This window comes from Carassius gibelio, chromosome A6 (genome assembly GCF_023724105.1).
Source record: "Carassius gibelio isolate Cgi1373 ecotype wild population from Czech Republic chromosome A6, carGib1.2-hapl.c, whole genome shotgun sequence".
Taxonomy (NCBI): Eukaryota; Metazoa; Chordata; class Actinopteri; order Cypriniformes; family Cyprinidae; genus Carassius; species Carassius gibelio.
Genome location: NC_068376.1, coordinates 543395 through 563959, shown reverse-complemented (window position 1 = coordinate 563959; position 20565 = coordinate 543395). Strand labels below are relative to the sequence as shown.

The following is a 20565-nucleotide window of genomic DNA, read 5'->3' as shown; positions in this document are numbered from 1 at the left end:
ATCACACAATTCACAAATTAGAACACACCAAGAGCTAAATTAAGATGTTTTTGAACTGTTTGTGTGAAAATTAAATATTTGTGGCTGCCTATCTGAAATCACTGCCTCCGATCAGCGCGCACAGTTCCACAAGTTCAAAACTAACAAATGTATTCTTGTTTAAGAGCTTTTTAAAATAAAATATTGCCATAAATGCACACAATACACACATTATAACACAACAAGAGCTAAATACAGGTGTTTGTGACCCGTTTAAGTGTGCAAGACTATTTGAAAGCGCGACTGGCACAATAACATATATCTCTCGAGCTGCAGGATTCTGCCTTTCGTCGTACGAACGAACACATCACGGACAAGATTATTTCAAAATACATAATAGCTTGGCGAATATAAACGAAAACAGCCACGTGAACATAAACTGTTGAGAAATAAATCTGAAGTGGATCTACTGGATTTGAATATTAAGTGACCGCATATACCAGCTGCTTCTGTCTTCAATTTTAATCTATATATATAAAAAAGGAGACTCATTTGTCTTGGCTGCTTTTTTAATGTAGCGTATTTATTTATTTACTTTTTTATACATTTTGTATAATTTCATAGTTTATGTATTACAATTATAAAAACAAAAATAAATTTAGCCACTCACATAGAAATATCTTAGGCCTTATCATTTTCTGACAGTTTTAGGGATTTTAAAAAATCCTAAAAAACCTTATTTGTGCTACAAATAATAATTTCAAACTCATTTGATACTGACCTATGACATCCTCTGACATGCTATTTATTTGAATTTACATAATGTCATGGATGTAACAGTAAATCTGTTCAGCTCACAGATGAAGACTAAGCTGTAATGCAAGCAGAACACTTATAAATCATTTAAGGATTTGATAACACTGTAAAATAATGTCTTATTTGCTAACATTAGTAAATGCATTGGTAACACTTTATAATAACTGCACTCATTAGTAAATAGTCAGTTCGTGCTTTATAAAGTCTTGTCCCAACATTAATAGTCATTAGTAAGCAGCTTATAAATACAGCTATAAATAACTTTTTCTTGGTTTATAAGGACATATTTTAAAAAGGAGAGTAAAAGGTCAGTTATCTTCCTAAGAAAAATAAAAATAAACAAACACAACACAGATTGATACAGAAATATTTATTTCAATATGCAATAAAAGGAAACTGTACACTTGAATTATATATATATATATATATGTGTGTGTGTTGGTATGTGGGAAGCACAGTTTTTGAGTGCACTGTAGACTTGCTCTCCAGGTGGATTCTGGTTGTATGCAGTCCATAAGGTATGGCTTTGTGTGTACATGTGAACAAGGAGAGGACACAAGACGTTTGAGATCATTTTTAATGGAGTTCAAGTAATAAAGAAAGATATTTGTTATGCATCTACATCCGTCTGCATGGACTCTGTACGTGTTTTAAACTTGCTAACCCCTATTATCAACGGCATTGTAAAGCCAATACACACACACAGACACATGTATATATATATATATATACTTCATAAAAAAAAATATATATATATTTTTTTTTTTTTTTTTTTTTTATCAAGTGTACAGCTGTACAGTTTCTTTTTATCCATCTTGAAAAAATATTTCTGTGTTCTGTATCCCTCTGTGTTGTGTTTGACTTTTTAGTTTGGTAGATGAATGTTCCTTTAAATCTCATTTGTGAATGATTTAAATGTATAAATAGTCTTTGCTTTAGATGAGCTCACAAAGGACTGTCACCATTAGGACTCCCTATGCATAGGGCCCGGGATCTTGTGCAGCGCCCCTGCTGACAACTAGAATAATGTTATAATACTTAAAGTATGAAAATACAATGATTGAACTTTATAGCTTAAGAACAAAACATTTATAGCTGTATTTATGAACTGTTTAATAATGCCTATTAAAGGAGTGCTATTATTATTTTTCAAATTTAGTTATACTGTAATGTTGTTGTTTCAGCATAAAAAAAAGTTCTGCAAAGTTACTAAGCTGAAAGTCCAATTCAAAAGGAGATATTTTATTTAACAAAAAACACTTTTTAAAAACTATAATGAACAAATTGTTTGGACTACAACAAATATTGTCCGGGATTTGTGATTTCACAAATATGGACGAATGGGATGAGAATTGGTTGAGCTGCACTATAGAAAGCAACGAGTGTGATACATATGTAGTTGACCATGAAGCCTGGAAGAGAAAAACAAAACTCCTTATATTCAGGTGTGAAGAATTATTAGGCATTTTTTCCTTTACTGATAAAATAAGCCCAAAAAAAGGTTTAACTCAGATTGAAAAATGTGTTTCTAAAGTTATATATATTGTTCTGTGAATGTGATTTCAAAGTCTAGATGATTCGGATTAACCCTTTAACTGCCGTATCCCTTAAAACCTGACTGCCAGAGTGCTATTGTGAATGCATGTGCCCGCTTGGCACAGTTTACCTGATGCCACAGGGGTGGTGTTGCACTGATGGCTTGAGCCCGCCATCGCTGCTTGCAGCTATATTTAGGGCTCAAGCCTGGAGGGCGAGAGCCCTATTGTTTTCCTTAGGATTATTTTTTATTATTATTATTATTTTTTTCCAACGTTACGGGGGCTTTTGGGGTCCTTAACATGCTCGAAAACTCTTGAAAATTGGCACACACCTTGGAACCTGCGGCCATTAGGGCTGGGGAGAGACAGATACACGGGCGTGACACAGGGGCTCTACAGCGCCCCCTGGAATACTGAGGGCCATATATCATACATACTTGCACGTAGACACACGAAACTCGGTACACATGTAGATCTCATCAAACCAAACAACTTTCGTACTGCATGTCATAGGCTCCGCCCAACAGGAAGTTGGTTATTTAGGGTTTAGTATTCATATTTTTCGTCAAAGTTGTGGGGGCTTTTGGGGTCCATAACATACTCAAAAACTCTTGAAAATTTGCGCACACTTTGGAATCTGTGGCCTTTAGGAGCCTGCAGAGGCTGGGACCCGGGCGTGGCACAGGGGCTCTACGGCGCCCCCTGGATCACAGTCAGAAATGTTGATGTATAGCTCACACATTATCACACATATGCATATGAAACTCAGTACACATATAGATCTCATCGTGCCGAACAACTTTCGTATTGCATGTCATAGGCTCCGCCCAACAGGAAGTCAGCTATTTAGAGTTATGTAAAAAGCGCATGCTCTGGAATTTGAAATACTTGTCATAGGTTTTTTTGCCGATTGCCACCAAACTCGGTCAACATGATCTCAAGACATTGGGGATGAAAAATTGCCAGGGGATTTTTGATATCTCGAACGGTTTGCTCGTGGCGAGGTGTTGAAATTATGGCGAGAAATGAGAAACAGGAAGTGTCTAATACCATCCACATACATTTCCTGATTTTAATCAAACTTCATCAGATTATTCTTTGTATGATGTCGATCGCATATATGTGACTATTAGGAGTCAAAGTTATAGCGCCACCAACTGGCAGCAGGAAGTGTGTAATGTTCAAAATGCTTTGAATTCAGCATCTCATTATTACTCAATTTGCTTCAAACTTCATCAGAATAATGTTAAAACACAGCCTATATAAATCTGCTGGGGGGATATTGATATCTAAAAATATTGTTGCCGTGGCAACATGTTAAACTGGAATACTTCTCAGGTGATTTTGAGGCATATAACATGCTTAGAATTTCATCAAACTCAGAACACATATCAGTATTTGTGATAATTAGACACTGGCAAAAGTTCATAAGAGGGCGTGGAAGAGGCACTCTATAGCGCCACCTTTTGTCAAAAGTGGGGGGGTTAGTTTTAGCTACAGACACCAAACTCGGTACAAAAATTGTTCTCATCAAGACAGACAACTTTCTAATTCACAGTCATCAGCTACGATCAACAGGAAGTCAGCTATTTTGATTTGAATGTGGATTTTTTTTTTACATTTAGCTGTGAATTAATGCATACTGCTCAGAGGAGAGTAACACTATACACACCAAACTTTGTCTACATGATGCCAAAACATTTTAAACAACTTAATTTGCCAATAGATTTTGGATAGCTTGAATGGTTTTGTCTCTGTGATTTTTTTAAATGACAGTAAAAAGGGAATTATTAATTGTTCTGCATTTTTAAATTCCAAACACTTCAAAACCTTTTTTCATACAGAAAAAAAGTAATTCTGAGTAAATATGGATAGTTTCACGACTTTACAACACTGTATGGATAACAGAAAATTAAAAAACTGTCAGACATCTCATCTCACTCTGTCCCTCTGTTTGAGTATATGTGCTTCAGACTTCCATTGTCTGAGAGAAATTGCGCCCCTACAGGTGCAATTACCGGACTTTTACTTTCACTTTTAAATCGGTTAAAAATACAAATAAATACTTAGATTTAATTCACACTGACAAGCTACAACAACATATCTGATTATTACCGGTTCAGGGCTCATGGATAAATAATTTCTGGCCAGAGATACGTGAGAAATAGGAGAGATGAATCACCGCTGTGATCACAAGCGTCTGGAGTAAAGAGCTCAGAAAAAACGAATTTATTCCTGTTTTAAAGCTTTTAAAAATAAATTATTACAGCGATATCACACAATCAACCAATTAGAACACACCAAGAGCTAAATTCTGATGTTTTTTAACTGTTTGTGTGAAAATGAAATATTTGCGCTGCCTATCTAAAATCACTGCCTCCGATCAGCGCGTACAGTGTCGAGCTCAAAACAAACGAATTTATTCTTGTTTAAGAGCTTTTTTAAATAAAATATTACCATGGGTTAATGCACACAATAAACCCATTGTAACACTACAAGAGCTAAATGCAGGTGTTTGTGACCCGTTTAAGTGTGCAAGACTATTTGAAAGCTCGACTGGCAGAATAACATATCTCTCTCGAGCTGCAGGATTCTGCCTTTCGTCGTACGAACGAACACATCACGGACAAGATTATTTCAAAACACATAATAGCTTGGCGACTATAAACGAAAACAGCCACGTGAACATAAACTGTTGAGAAATAAATCTGAAGTGGATCTACTGGATTTGAATATTAAGTGACCTCATATACCAGCTGCTTCTGTCTTCAATTTTAATCTATATAAAAAATGAAATTCATTCATCTTGGCTGCTTTTTTAATGTGTGTACGTATTTATTTATTATTTTGCTCTAACAAGAATTAATCTATATTTAATTAAATCAATACATTTTATTTTACATTTGATTTGTCCATTTCTGCATCTAAACGCCTAAAAACATAAAACATGCTCTATTATACTATTGTTAGCAATTTCTTTATCGTCCAATTTATCTGGTGTACACACTTTTATTTTCATAATAAACTTGTTTGTTAGATTATACACAGTTACAGTGGTCTATAATAAATATTAACAGGTTTTATTCAAGCTGTTTAGAATGATTGCAGTAGGCTAATTTAATTAAAAAAAAAAATTAATAAAAAACATTTGAAAACAATAACTGTTGTACTTTTTTATACATTTTGTATAATTTCATAGAAATATGCATTATAGTTATAAAAACAAAAATAAATTTAGCCACTCACATAGAAATAGCTTAGGCCTTATCCTTTTTCTGACAGTTTTAGGGATTTTTAAAAATCCTAAAAAAAAAACTTATTTGTGCTGCAAATAATAATTTCAAACTCATTTGATACTGACCTATGACATCCTGTGACATTATATTTATTTTAACTTACATAATCTCATGGATGTAACAGTAAATCTGTTCAGCTCACAGATCAATACTAAGCTGTAATGCAAGCAGAACTTTCACAAATGCTTATGAGTCATTTAAGGATTTGATAACACTGTAAAATAATGTCTAATTTGTTAACATTAGCAAATGCATTGATAACACTTTATAATAACTGCACTCATTAGTAAATAGTCAGTTCATGCTTTATAAAGCCTTGTCCCAATATTAATAGTCAGGAGCAGTTTATAAATACAGCTATAAATAGCTTGCCCTTGGTTTATAAGCACATATATTAAAAAAGAGAGTAAAGGGTCAGTTATCTTCCTATGAAAAATAAAAGAAAAAACTAAACAAACAACAACACAGATTTATACAGAACTCAGAAATGTTATTGTGGATTTATGATAAAAACAGCTTGTAAATTAATTCATACTCCTCCTCATACTACTCCACACTCCCTTTTCAACATGATGCCAATATACTGAGATGTTAAATTGTGAATGGGTTTAGGATAGCTTAAATGGTGTTGCCATAGAGATTTATTAAAGTAACATAAAAAAATACAATAGTTATTTTACTATATCTTTAAATTTTTTCATTCTAACTCTTCATAATTTTTCATATAAGTAGAAGTCCTCATTTGAAGGAAGCACAGTAAGTTTCATAGCTTTATCATTTTCAAGAGCCAGCATAAAATTAAAACTATCATAACTTATAAATCAAGCTTGCAATTCTTAGTACCAATAATGGCCACCAGATGGAGATATAGGATTACTTTTAAATAATTATTGTAGAAACGAGTATGATTTAAATCCTTTATAGAAATCTTTCAAATAAAATAATATGTATTTTAGGAATTTTACTGATAAAAATGACCCTCACTTAATTAGAATAACAAGCTGAAGTATTGTGAACTGTATATTAGGAATAATTCTTTATAGGCTTTATGGACAGATATGTTTTGAGTGACTCTTGAAGGTTCAGCACCACATCCTCTTTTACCACTGTTTAAATAATTTATCTTACAGAACAGGTGCGAATGAATTTTGGATAGCTTGAATGGTTTTGTCGTGGTGATTTTTTGAAATAATAGTAAAAAAGGAACCAGTAAATGTCTTTTTATTTTTTTAAAGTGCAGCTTCTAAACACTTCAAAAAAAAAAAGTACACATAGAAGACCAGTCATTCTGAGGCATATTTCCTCAGAATGACAGGTCTCATGACAATAGTTATGTTATCAATATTTAATTAGAATACCATGAAGTATTGTGAAATACTATATATTAAGGCTTTATATATAGGCTTTATGAACAGATTAGAGTGACTCGTGAAGGACCAGCACCACCTCCTCTTGTCCGATGGTTTGAGGAATATATCTTCCAGAATCCAGGATTAAGATTTAGGAGCTCATTTTTATTCCACATCCTTTCCTGAAAGTCTGTCTTGCAGAATTGACTAAAAATTAATCTTCACATTAATTCCTAATTATTTTGCAATTCTTTTTGTCAGTTCTTCTTGACCTGTTTTTCTCTTCCAGCTTTCCTGGACTATTGTATAGCACTCATAAATGGTTAAATAAAAAATAATGGTAGTTATTAAGATTGATATGGTTTGGAATTGGTAAAATGTGCTTGGAAAAAAATCACAATAAAACAATGTTTTAATGTTTAAGTTTGGAATATTAACTGACATGAATGAATGCTATATAAATATTGTTCATGTTAACATAATGTTTATAAATGGAATCTTATTGTAAAGTGTTACTAAAGTTATATATATATATATATATTGTTCTGTGAATGTGATTTTAAAGTCTAGATGATTCGGATTAACCCTTTAACTGCCATATCCTTTAAAACCTCACTGCCAGAGGGATATTGTGAATGCATGTGCCCGTTGGGCACAGTTTACCTGATGCCACCGGGGTGGCGATGGCATTGGTGGCTTGAGCCCGCCATCGCTGCTTGCAGCTATATTTATTATTATTATTCTTCTTCTTCTTCTCCCGAATGAATCGCATTTTTGAGGGCTTTAACATGCTCAAAAAGTCATGAAACTTTGCACACGCGTCAAACCTGGTGAAAATTTTCGTCTGATATAGGATTCAGAAGAGGGTGTGGCAAAATGGCTCAACAGCGCCACCTATACCAAGAAAATCAACAGCCTTCCAGCTATGTTTCACGTACATGCACGAAAATTGGCACACATATGTAACACACCAATACCTACAAAAAAGACTCTTGGAGCGAAATTCTAAACCCAACAGGAAGTCGGTTATTTTTAATATTATGAGCATATTTTGTGTAATTTTGGTCATTTCCATGTGTTGTATTTTAACGAACTCCTCCTAGAGAGTTCTTCAAATCAACACCAAATTTGGTATGCCTAATCTAAAGGCCTTTGCGATGTTAAATTGCGAAGATCTTGAGTTTTCGTTGAAGGGCGTGTCCGTGGCGGCCTGGCGAATTTCGATGATTCGCCATGAAAAATGAAGTTGCTATAACTCACACATACAATGTCCAATCTGCCCCAAACTTCAAACGTTTGATGAGACTCCAAACCTGAACAGATTGACATGCCCATATTCAGTTATAGTCATAGCGCCACCTATTGGCAACAGGAAGTGACATATTTTACGCTGCGACGAACTACTCCTAGAAATTTTATGACATCAATGTCTTTTTTGTGGTCAGTCTAATCTAAAGGCCTGTGCGATGTTCAGTTGTGAAGATCTTGAGTTTTCGTTAAAAGGCTTGTTCATGGCGCCGCAACGAAGTTCGATGTCTCGCCATGGGAATAAAAGATGTTATAACTCAGGCATAAAATATCCGATCTTGCCCAAACTTCACTTGTGTGATAAGGGTCCTGGCCTAAACAGATCTGAAGGCCAATATTCCATCAAGTGGGGCAAAATGGCTCGATAGCGCCACCTATACACTTTCAACGGAGTGCGTATACACTTTAAACGGAGTGCGCCTCGAGCTATGTTTCACGTACATGTACAAAAATCGGTACACACATGTAACACACCAATATCTACGAAAAGGTCTCTTGGTACGAAATCCGAATCCCAACAGGAAGTCAGTTATTTAGAATTTTCTCTGCAAAATTTGTGTTGTTTTGGCCATTTTCAGGGGTTGGACTTTAACGAACTCCTCCGAGAGATTTATTCAGATCAACACCAAACTTGGTCAGTGTAATCTAAAGCCTTTTGCGATCCTAAATTGCGAAGATCTTGAGGTTTCGTTAAAGGGCGTGTCCATGGCGGCCTGACAAATTTCGATGTTTCGCCATGAAAAAGGATGTTGTTATAACTCAGGCATTAAATTTCCGATCTTGCCCAAACTTCACTTGTGTGATAAGGGTCCTGCCCTGAACACATCTGAAGGCCAATATACCATTATAATGATAGCGCCACCTGCTGGCAACAGGAAGATTGGCACATATATGGAATAAACATTGATATATTCTACTTATATTTATGAGTTTAAACGCATATTTCTCACCGTTCACCTATTAACTAAAGCCACTCGCTGCCGGTGAGCCTGGGTGCGAGGGCCCGTTCATCGCTGCTTGCAGCTTTAATTATTATTAGTTTTGTTAATAAATGTTCTATGTTTTATAAACAGGCTAAAGTGAGTTTGACGTTGTATTTAGTTGTTGTATTCAAGCAATTGACACTAAATTGCCACTAATTCAAAAGGGAAAGTAAAATTTGCAAAGGGTGCTTTAAAGCTATTTATAAGTGAGGAAAAGAGGGAAAATTCAAACAAACAAAAAACTAACAACTGCTTTACGCTGAATTGCCACTATTTGAAAGTGAAAGCAAAATGTGCAAGCCACTTTTACAAGCAATTTAAAAGTGAAGGAAAGCAAGGAAAAGCGGTAATGCCCCGCCCCCACAGTGATAACGGTATTACCGGTGATGTCACACGTTGATTAACTGGTAGGGTTGGGTATCGATTGGGTTTTATTCAATACCGGTGCAATTTCGATACTTTTTAAAATGGTACAGGTGCCTGAATCGATACTTCTATAAAAATAAATAAATAATTTAAAAAAGCCTAAGAAGGATAACATTAAAAAAAGATTTAAAATAAATCCTCCTTGGATGCTCTCATTTCCCAAGCTTCCCTTACTCTAAGACTATATATTTCATGATCTGGGTCATTAATACAAAACCACACATAATGTTTCTACTGTATCTCTGTCAATCACAATTAGTTCTGTCTGTCCCTGTCTTTAATCAGTTCTGTGAATGACTGTATGCTCATTCTTTATAAAGTAGCAACAATGTCTTTGTAAAGTACAGTCTTAGGCATATTAGTATTTTCACCTCAAAAAAGGGTTTTAAGCCAGTTATTTTGGATCTTTTGCTTTAGTATGTCAGTAGGAAATATCAGTTTAAATTTCTAAACATTCATTTTGACATTAATTTTAATAATAATCTAGTGAGATTGTTGAATGCACAAGCAGTATGAAAACAGACTGAACTGATTGTGGGTTGAAGAGTGCGCAAAAGACGGGGAGGAGACGGGTCTGACAGTGGTTTTTTATGAATTTTAAGCGGACTGACTGAGGCGATCGTATATGTGTGTACAGTTTATGCAGATAAATGCTATAGCCCCTCTAAAAAAAGCCTAGCGACGCCCATGCCTCGTGTACATTTCGGAGAACCAGGACAAATATTTCAGTCGATCGCTCAGGCATTTAAGAGGCACCGAAATCTTCGTTCTGGTTCGGTTTGGTGCATACCGGTTCCATAGGTACCGGTACCATATTGGCCGTTCAAAAATCCGGGTTCAGAAAGATCTTTAGTATTTTTGAAAATTCTCTTATGATTGAAAATATAGTAAACACTAATGTTTTGAAATATTACAACTTTAAATAACTGTTTTCTATTAAAATGTATTTTAATATGCAATTTATTCCTGTTATGCTAAGCTGAATTACTCCAGTCTTCAGTGTCATACGATCCTTCAGAAATTATTTGTATATGCTGATCAAGAAATATTTATTATCCATGTTGAAATCCAGGTTTTGCTGCTTAATATTTTTGTGAAAATACTAGTCACTTTTGATCAACTTAATGTGTACTGAATAAAAGCATTAATTTATTTCCAAAAAATCTTACTGGCGCCTAACTGTGAAACAAAAGTGTATATGAATGCATGTAAAACTGAATTGAATTTCTGTAAATATCTGACATCTTGAGTTTGATTGCACCTGCAGAAAGCAGCTGAGTCACTGCAGCACAGACGGCAGGGAAAAACATCACAGCGATGCACCACAGCGCTGAGATAGCAGCACACCTCAGGATTCTGCCAACACACTCACAAGCAAAATACAATCCTGCTCTCAGGGCAACAAACCCCTTTCTGTACCGCATCCCCCCCATGGGAGCCTAAACAGCAATCATCAGTGGTGTCTATGCTGCAACATTCATGACAAATTAATTTGTTCTTGTAAGCTATAAAGCTTGACTTTCAAACAGGGATCAAAACGTAAGTTCCTCTGAGAGAGAGACCTGCAGTAGAGAATAGCTGCTTGACTAGCTGAAACAAGAGTAAAAGCCATTTTAAAGCTTTTACAGGGTGATTTTCACAATTCTGATTGTACACTTTCAGTCAAATATTCATATTCTATTTCTAATCTATTTATTTATATTCTATTCCATAACACAGAGATGAATTTCCAACATCATTACTCCAGTCTTTAGTGTCACTGAACATTGAGGAATCATTCTAATGTGCTGATTTGCTATTCAAGAAACATTTCTTATTATCCATGTTGAAAACAGCTGTGTTGCTTCATATCTTTGTGGAAACGTGATACTTTTTTCAAGATTCTTTGATGAATCACCAAAAGGACAGCATTTATTGGTAATAGAAATATACTGAAACAATCTAAAAGTCACTTTTGATCAAATGATGGGAAAAAAAAAAATCTTACTGACCCTCAAACGTCTGATTAAAAGCTGATAAGAATACAAATATCAAATATTATGAACTTGTGCTCCTTGTTGCTTAAAGCAAACGACAAAATACCTTCAGGCAGGTATGAAGTCATGGACAGGTGTGCTAAAAACCTAATAAACATACAATCTATGTAAAGACATAGACCACTAAAAAACTCTTCAGTCAACAGTAAGTCAGCTGTGATCGTTCTGTGGTTTCCTGACATCCAGGTGTTTCCCAAATAGACCTGTCATGGAAGCTCAGGTGCAGTGAGGGAAGGCTCTATGAGTCAGTTCTCATTACCTTGTTAAAAGGTGGACCGAGAGGGCTGACGGCACCCCGGATGACTCACAATGACTCGCAGAGCTTTGGATGACAGATGCATACTGTAAAAATCACTGCTGGGCCTTTCAATTACACCAGGGCCCCCCAAAAAACAGCTCCAGCATGCATAGCCACCTTCGTGGAATTTCTCTCTCATTAAAAGCCGATGAGTCACGGCCGCCAGACAGACAAGTGCCCGTCGAAAGGGATTCTGTCAAACCTGCAATAACGCTACCATAAATCACCAGTGGAACTTGAATAAATCAGAAGTATGTTCCCCACTTATGCAATAAAAATGTACGATATCCTTATATTTATTTGTTACTCCTCTGTCCTAGTACATCCCTGCATCTTACTCAGTTCTATTCCATTATCATCTATAGCACTATTTATACAATTTATTTATTTGCAAAACTTTTTTTTTTTTTGTCTGTGTTGTTGTTGTCTCTGTTCACTGGAAGCTTATGTCATTAAAACAAATTCCTTGTATGCACAAGCATACTTGGCAATAAAGCTCTTTCTGATTCTGATAAGGTAAATGTACTGTGCATAATATGAGAAAAATACTTAAGTAAAAGGTACCTGATTTTAAGTAAAAGTACCTGATACTGCAAGAATCGAACGGCAAAAGTGAAAGATAAATCAAAATAAGAAAACAAATCGTAAAAGTAAACAATAATAATTTATTAAAAAATACAATTATTCATTAAATAAAAAAATGACATTAAATAAGTAAATAAAAAGAAATTAAACTATTAAAAAAAGCATATTTTACTGATTTTACATTATTTCTGTTTAATGAATCTGAGCAGAAATCATTTTTATTCATGTTTATAGACCTAACATTACTCAAGTACTGGGCAGAATAATGAGACACTGTACATTAATATAGAATTAACTTATTTGATATATAGAAATGTTATTGTTATCTGATATTGCAAGAACCAAATTGCAAAAGTGAAAAGATATTAACAAAAGGTTTAAAGGGGGTTGTGGGGTATAATAATAATATAATATAAAGTATATTAAGAAGTTAATTATATAATTATATTAATAAGAAGAAGTATATTAATAATAAAACATTTATTATTAAATAAAAACAATTTATTAAAATGACAAATAAAAAACAACAACATACAATTATTTGTTAAAGTTGTTGTTGTCTTAACTAATTTAAATACAAATAAAATACATAAAAAATACATTTTTATATTATATTATTTTGTTAAATAAATTTGAACAGTGTCTTTTTAGTTTTATAGACCAAACAGTACTCTTAATATTTGGTAAAACAATGAAACACGGAAATCTTACCAACTTTATTTTTTTATGCATATAGTTAAATTGATTACTTATAAACCATTAATGTGTGAAAACACTGAAACCTGCATTAGTAGACAAGGTCTGTAAGCTTTAGCCTATTGTTACTGAACTCAAAGAGAGCATCCAGCCAGAGCACACTTAAAGAGTGCGCTTTGTACACCCAGGCATGGCGTCCTCCCCTGAGTCTAACATGAGATGCAGCTGACATTTTGTTCACTAAAAGCCAGCACTTACGGGCTCATCCAGTCAAAAGCATCCCTGTTATTGGTCCCCTAACAGATGCTGATGACCGAAGAGATTGAGTCACCAGTCTGTCCCTATCTAGTGTCTCTGTCAGTCCATTACACTTGACCCTTAGTCCTGAACTCTGAGTCTTGCATTCAGCACAGTAGACCGCTGAGACACATGGGACAGCATACTGTACTGAAGGTGGGCTCATATGTACACTAAACAAACAACGGGGACAAAGAAAGAGGTCTTATGTAAGGGGGGCTGGAATGTCAGTACATGTTTGGATGGGGCTTTGCTTGGAGAACAAGCTTATTCATTGTTGTAATCAACTGAATGTTCTAAGCTGTGCTTGCATGCTAGGATGTTTAATGGTGGGATTGTGGGTATGTGTCTACCTTCATCCTGTCCGCCAATGGCCTCTTCCAAGACTAGGCGGTTCATGCAGTTAATTTCCCATTCCTGAACGTCAGTGTTCCAGAGGGCTGGGATGAGGACACGATGCTGGGAGCTGGACACAAATATACAACACAGTCAAACTAAGACGATGCCTTTTTACATTTCCAAACTGATTTACATTATTAGGGGGAAAAAAAATCATAATATGAATCAACAGCCCATCAGAAGAGTTTAAATAACATATATGGTCCTTCACAAGAGGACCATCATAAAGTTTGAAAACCTCTGGCCAAGGTTACGCCAGCCAAAAATGACGGTTGTTTTACTACAACGTTTCTAAATCAGACGAATGTATTCAATTTACACAAAAAAATTTGATCAAACAGCAAACAAGAAATGGTTTCCCTTGCTATTACAAGCAAACACTATCCCTGTGAAAGCAGCCCTCCTAGCAGAAGTAAACCTTGTCTGGCTGTGTTTAATGTCACAGTGAGTTACATAAGCCCTGACGTGGCCTTGTCAGGGAAGAAGCGGCACACAGACGATCTGTCAAGACTTTGCAGTGGGCAACACATCAACGGCACTGAACGGGAGGAGGGGGCCAGTATTGTAAAAGAGGGCAAGGTCACCCCAGTCCCTTTTATGAAGAACTGACATTTTTCGCAGTCTCTGGTGATGGGTGATGCACAGCCGTGGATCCCAAAGGGCCAGCTAGCAGTGACGTCAATCGAGTTTCCCTGATTTAATGATTACATAACATGAGCTTTAAAAATCAGTCATCACAGCACACAAAAACAAAAAGAGTTCCTTCGGCTCAGCTTGACTGGGAACCCAGAGACTGGTTTGAACCACCATAGACCCTTTCTGCAGGGATTTTAGGAGTTTTGAGACAAACCTACTTCTCTTTTCACCTCTTTCTTCTTTCTTCTTTCCCTCTTTGGCCTCCTAAGCGAGGCGACAGTTTCGTTCTCAGACGGCTCAGTTCTCTGCCTTAGCAAAACTCTGATACTCTGAATCAGAGAGGAGCATTTAGGCTTGACCTTGTCGGCACTGACGTCGTGCCAGGCGAGCAACATGAACCCATTCCCCGATGTGTAGGAGCTTTGTGCTGACTGCCATCTGCATGTCAATACCAAATATCCCCTTTGAAACTGGCAAATGGCTTCATTTGCCCTTATAATCCTGTAAAGTGGCCGACAAAGTGCATGGGCTTCACATGGGCATGGATGGTTTTCACCAAGCCTCGACAAATATCGCTTTTAAATGTTAATCGAAGATCTATTCAGAAAGGTGAGTTTTATTTGCACACACGCATATAAAAGGATTCCAGATAACATAATAAATTATTCTTTGGATTGGCATGACAATACACACTACTAAATAAACGGCGGCCATAGAAAAAATTTAACAGCTTAACAATATTGTCTGTCTATATTAATGAAAGCGGTACTCATGGCCATATCACCTTGGTTACTGTGACATCATCAAATAAACATATCCAGAGAATGAAATGAGTCCCACCGATTTCTGTCTGAAGTTTACGTTTACGTTTTAAAAGCAGATCATAATGTGTCTTTTTTATTTTTTATTATACTTAGGTTTTAAAAATTAATTAGATAAAAAAAAATGAATATAGATTTAGTGCAAAAAATATATATCTTGTACTTTAGTGCACTTACACATCCACAGGCACTCGCAGCAGAACAGGAAGTACTGTGGCCTCCTCACTCATGTTCATGATACGAGACTCGAGCAGCAGGATGATGGTGAGACCGGTGCGGAATACAGCCTGTAAACCTGTAAAGAGTGTCAAGAACTCATCAGATCAGGCTCAGGAAACCTGTTCGGAAACAATCATTTTCTATTCTGTTTAGTGACGCTTAAGGCGCAGAAATGACACATTTCACCTTTGATATACAAACATGGCAGCTTGAAACTAGAGGTGTTATTATTCTAGAGCAAACAGGATAAAGGGGTGTAATACCATGCAGCATGATAAGATCCCAAATGGCCAATACTGAGTCCCAGCATGGCAGCGAGGTGAAGAGAGTGAGAAACCACTGCATGATGAAATGCAGAGAAGACACCCCAAGAGTCTCCTACCAGCAGAGAGACAACAACACAGTCCTGTCAACATCTGACATTCACGCCACATTTGTATGAACAGGTTATATTTCACACACACAAGCCAACAAACATAAATAAATAAAAAAAATTTAAACTTAAAAGCAGCTCTCTCACATTGTAATTTAATGGAAAATAGTGATTGGCACATTTTGCTAAACTTCTCCATTGTTTGTTTCACACTACAAAAAAAAGCCATTTGAGTTTTTTACATCATGAGGGTGATCAAATCTTTTCTCCTATGCTGTGGTCTAATAGTCAACACACAACGGGAAGCAGATCCCTTGAGAGTTCTCCAAGCTGCACAAATGCTCTGAGAAGGCGCATAGCCACTACTATATTAAAAAAAAAAAAAAAAAACGGGGCTCATTTGAAAGCCCTCAGGAAAAGGTCTATAAGACACAGTGACAAGCCTATGAGGGAGTTACATGTGAGAGGCTTTCCCACATTTAAACCTCTGTGATTAATGCAGCTTGTGCCTGTTTTTATATTCAGACATTTTCCTGATGAAAGTTGAGGCAAGAGTTTAAGACCTCTTCCTTAGTTTAATAGGTCTCTCAGATTCAGAGGAAATGCTAAGAAAAGAGATGGTTTGCTGGGATCCTGATCCTGTTTTAAATGTGAGAGGACAACCAAGTGCTGCTGTCATTAAAACAAGGATATTTAACTGATATAATTGATAATGTGACATTTAATTGATTTGAAATATCTGTAGTCCATTACTGATCACATTAAGAAAACTAATTAGTAACGGAAGCTAGGTTACTCGTTTTAGGTTACTTTTTAACTAACTTGTTTTAAACTTACCATTCATAATATCATATTGATATAAAAAAAAGTAAAGATTAATAAATATATATGATATATTTTTTATATCAACATAAAATGCACTAAACATTACATTAAATTAGTTTCCTGAGTTGTTAAAAAAAAATTATTATCTTATAAATGTTTAATAAATTGTTTAATAACAAACACTAAAAATAGAGTTTTATTTGTTTACATATAAACATATTTGTTTCATGTCATTGTGACCATCAAGCATCATCAAACTGTAAACAAGCAAATGTTTTGTTAAATTATTGAACTATTCCTCCTATTTCAAGTAACTATTTCATGTCAGTACTTGATTTTTGGAATCTGATTTAGTAATCCAGATTACATGTAAACGGTTACTACCCAGCTCTCTCTCTCTCTCTCTCTCTGTGTACACACACATACATACATACATTCATACATACTTTTTTTTACAGAGGCAAATTTCAGAGCTTAATTTCATCTATTTAATAGGCAGAAAAAAATGAATAAATAATATGTAATAATATTAATTTGCTTTTTTAGAGTGATTTTTAATTCATTTATTTATTTACTTATTTTTTTATTGAGTGAGATTTTGCTCATTGAAAGAAATTTAGAACATAATTCTCACCAAGTGCTGGAATAGCAGAGGTTTCCTGTGCTTCAAGAGCTGGTGAAAAATCAAAGCTTGATGCTGAATTCTGAAAAAACAAAACAAAAACAATAGAAAACAGATCAAAATAGATAAAGGGTTATCTTTATAAAAAAAAAACTTAAAAACTAAAGTGTTATATTTCCAATATCTTCCAACAGCTCTTTCATCAGATGTTTTGAGTGTAACTTCTGTAAACCTTTGTAAAATAAGCATTTATTAATGCAATTCATGTACAGCTGAAGGTCTTACTTCTTCAGAGTAGAATCAAAGAGCTCGGAGAGATACTTGGGCTTTTCTAACAGAGCAACCAGAGCCCAGAAAGCCTCTTCCTCAGACAGGATCATCAGGAGCACAGCAGCTATATAGGACATCCCTGAACAGAAAAACAAACCCTGAGGCATCACATAGGCTCATTATAGCCAGAATGTCAAGGGCAAACTAACTAAATTAGCTCCACAGAAAAAATTCGAATAAAATTATGACCATGACATGCAACAGCAGCAAGATGGCACTTGACTGCCCTCTTGAGACAAAACCTCAGTATATACTGAACAGAAAAATGTTTAACAGGGCCAATAAAAGAACACGGGCAAAGTTCAAGAAGATTTCAATAATGCCAGTGACCTCAATTCTGGAAGTACAGGCAGTACATTACCTTGTACGTATCCGATCTGGGGATTATATCGGGCAAATCCAGTAAGAACTCTGAAAAGTTTGGCCTGGCCCTCAATAGCCTCCGGACGGTCCCCCATCAGAGTGCAATGGGTGGGAAACGACCTTCCTATATAGACAAATATGGAACTATTCAAACTCACAAAACGTATATAGAAAGATTACATTCAAAAAGGTAAATGATAAGGTTAGTAATAACCTAAAGTAGTCTATAGAAGTATTTCAGGCTTTTGTAGCTCAAAAGGTAGAGCATGGTGCCAGCAACTACAAAAATATAGTTAAGATTCCCAGTGCCTTGGAACACTTGGGTGAAAGTGTTGGCTATATGCATTAATGTACGGTGCATGTATTTTTTTTATGCGTTAAGTTAAGGGGACGTGTGTTCATGCAGCGCCCCCATGTGGTGCTCAGAATATTGGCCAAGTTCAAACAAAAACACTGCCATCTGTGCCAAATTACTTCCTCCTGAAGTTCCCATTCTTTCAAAAATGAGGCAGTCGACCACAGTTTTTAGCTGAAAAAAAAAACCTTAAAAAACATTCATTTACATTTTAATTATTAGCATTTTATAAATCACTTGCCAAAATGTATAGCATATATATACTATCAATATAGCACTTTTCATCAAAAATCCAAAAAAGAAAATAATGGTAATAAGCAGAAACTGCTTTTTTATATTGATAATAACAAAACCCATTATTAATAACTGAGTAACAAAATTTGATGATAATGGAGGCACTGATTTTATGTGACACTGAAGACTGGAGTAATGGCTGCTGAAAATTCAGCCTTGCCATCAGAAGAATAAATTACACTTGAAAAACACACTCTGTTCTGTGCGGCTCTTAAAGTGACAGCAGTCTAATATGCCTTAAATAAATCATTCATATAAAGTTTTAGTCATGTGGCCTACTCATAATCGTGTTAAATAATCATGATTACAATATTGCCCAAAATAATTGTCATTCTGGTTTTTACCATAATCGAGCAGCCCTTATTTCAGTGGTCATCCAAATGCACAACTCACGCTGGTCGAGGGCGATCTGTTTGAAGAGTGTTAGGTCAGCGCTGAGGAGATCTGAAGCCTGTCCACTGCTGATCTCGTTCTCGGTGTCCACTAGAGAATCTATAGTATGAACGATACTGTACTCACTGACTCCAAGATCAACCAGAGGTTTACGGATCTCGGCCTGGCATGCCTGAAGTTAACAATCAGAATGGGTCAAAAACAAGGCAAATGTCTTTCAAAGCACCACATTCCAAGTTTGCATAATAATAAAACTGTATATTGACGGGATTGCACCTCATAATCAAAAGAGCTGGCAGCTCTGATACTGTCGATATCTAGGAGGCATTTCCAAACCTGTCCACGCATTGCTGGAGGAATACCAATACGAATAAACCTCTCGATCTGAAATTGAGAAAAAGGAAACTGATAAAAATTACTAAATGCACGCGTTGGCTAAAATTCATAATTTTAAATTTGTCTGACTTTTTGAGTGAATTTAAATGGATTCTCAATTCTGAATGGCGCTCAACCATTAGTAAATGCAACACAGAGCTATATAGAAACATGCACACACCTGATTTCTGCAGATAAAACTGGATCCATTCCAGTAACTGAGGAATTCACACAGTTCCTTCACCTTAACTGGATTAGGCTGAGGATAACTGAGGAAAACACCGCTTGTTACTTGCCAAGTGCACATCACAACATAACTTAAAGCGTTCATTCATGTGAACTGACCTAAGTTACTCAGAATTATATCTCGAGTTATGAAAACGAACTGAATTCTAAACCACTCTTAGTATTAGTGTATTAGTAAACAACCTGTATTCGTGACATCTGTGTCGAAGTTTCCTGTCTCTTTTCTTGCTAAGAGCGAAACCGAATTCATCAAACCCCACCAAACTGCTCGTGCTCGCTCTCCTCAACATGATTCTCCTACAGTCAGTCTGAGTCTGAACGCGCGTGCTTTCATCTGCGCAGTGTACACTGTAACCGACGCCGACGCTTGAACTCAGCGCCAAGACCGACACAATACAACTACTCTTCAAAATAAAAGCCTCGAGTCAGGAAGCCAGCCAGAAAAGCCTTTAAATAAATTATATTAAAGCTTGACAAGCTGAAAAAAAAAATCTAATAAAAAGAACATAAAATAGCATTTATGAATGGAACATTTACTATTGAGTATTTTGGAGTCTCTTACGTTCCACTGGGTGGCCAAGCCACTTAAGAAGACTACACAAAAAACATTTATATAATATATATATATATATATATATATATATATATATATATATATATATATATATATACAGCACACACACACACACACACACATATATATATAT

General features: G+C 35.6%; 1 protein-coding gene across 2 annotated transcripts; it reads right to left on the bottom strand.

The window, feature by feature from the left end:
* Nucleotides 1-2001: 2001 nt before the first annotated feature.
* Nucleotides 2002-20272, bottom strand: LOC128015215 (carabin-like). Of its 2 annotated transcripts, none has more exons than XM_052598877.1 (11): nucleotides 20042-20272; nucleotides 19794-19881; nucleotides 19514-19621; nucleotides 19238-19409; nucleotides 18194-18319; nucleotides 17788-17911; nucleotides 17515-17584; nucleotides 15946-16060; nucleotides 15641-15758; nucleotides 13961-14073; nucleotides 2002-2207 (listed from the first exon to the last, which is right to left on the bottom strand). In XM_052598877.1, the coding sequence occupies exons 1-11, from the start codon at nucleotides 20146-20148 to the stop codon at nucleotides 2089-2091; spliced, it is 1260 nt and encodes a 419-aa protein (XP_052454837.1). In that variant the 5' UTR covers nucleotides 20149-20272; the 3' UTR covers nucleotides 2002-2088. The 2 variants fall into 2 exon arrangements, with proteins under 2 accessions (XP_052454837.1, XP_052454838.1); XM_052598878.1 differs by lacking the exon at nucleotides 2002-2207 and adding an exon at nucleotides 13350-13780 and having other exon boundaries at nucleotides 20042-20271.
* Between the last annotated feature and the right edge of the window lie 293 nt (nucleotides 20273-20565).

Excerpts from the sequence above, each read along its gene's own strand:
- LOC128015215 (XM_052598877.1), bottom strand. The coding sequence starts at position 20,148 with ATGTTGAGGAGAGCGAGCACGAGCAGTTTGGTGGGGTTTGATGAATTC. Across the intron at positions 19,882-20,041 it reads CACAGATGTCACGAATACAG|TTATCCTCAGCCTAATCCAG; the intron begins GTTGTTTACTAA and ends TGTTTTCCTCAG. Across the intron at positions 18,320-19,237 it reads ACAGATCGCCCTCGACCAGC|GAAGGTCGTTTCCCACCCAT; the intron begins GTGAGTTGTGCA and ends TTGTCTATATAG.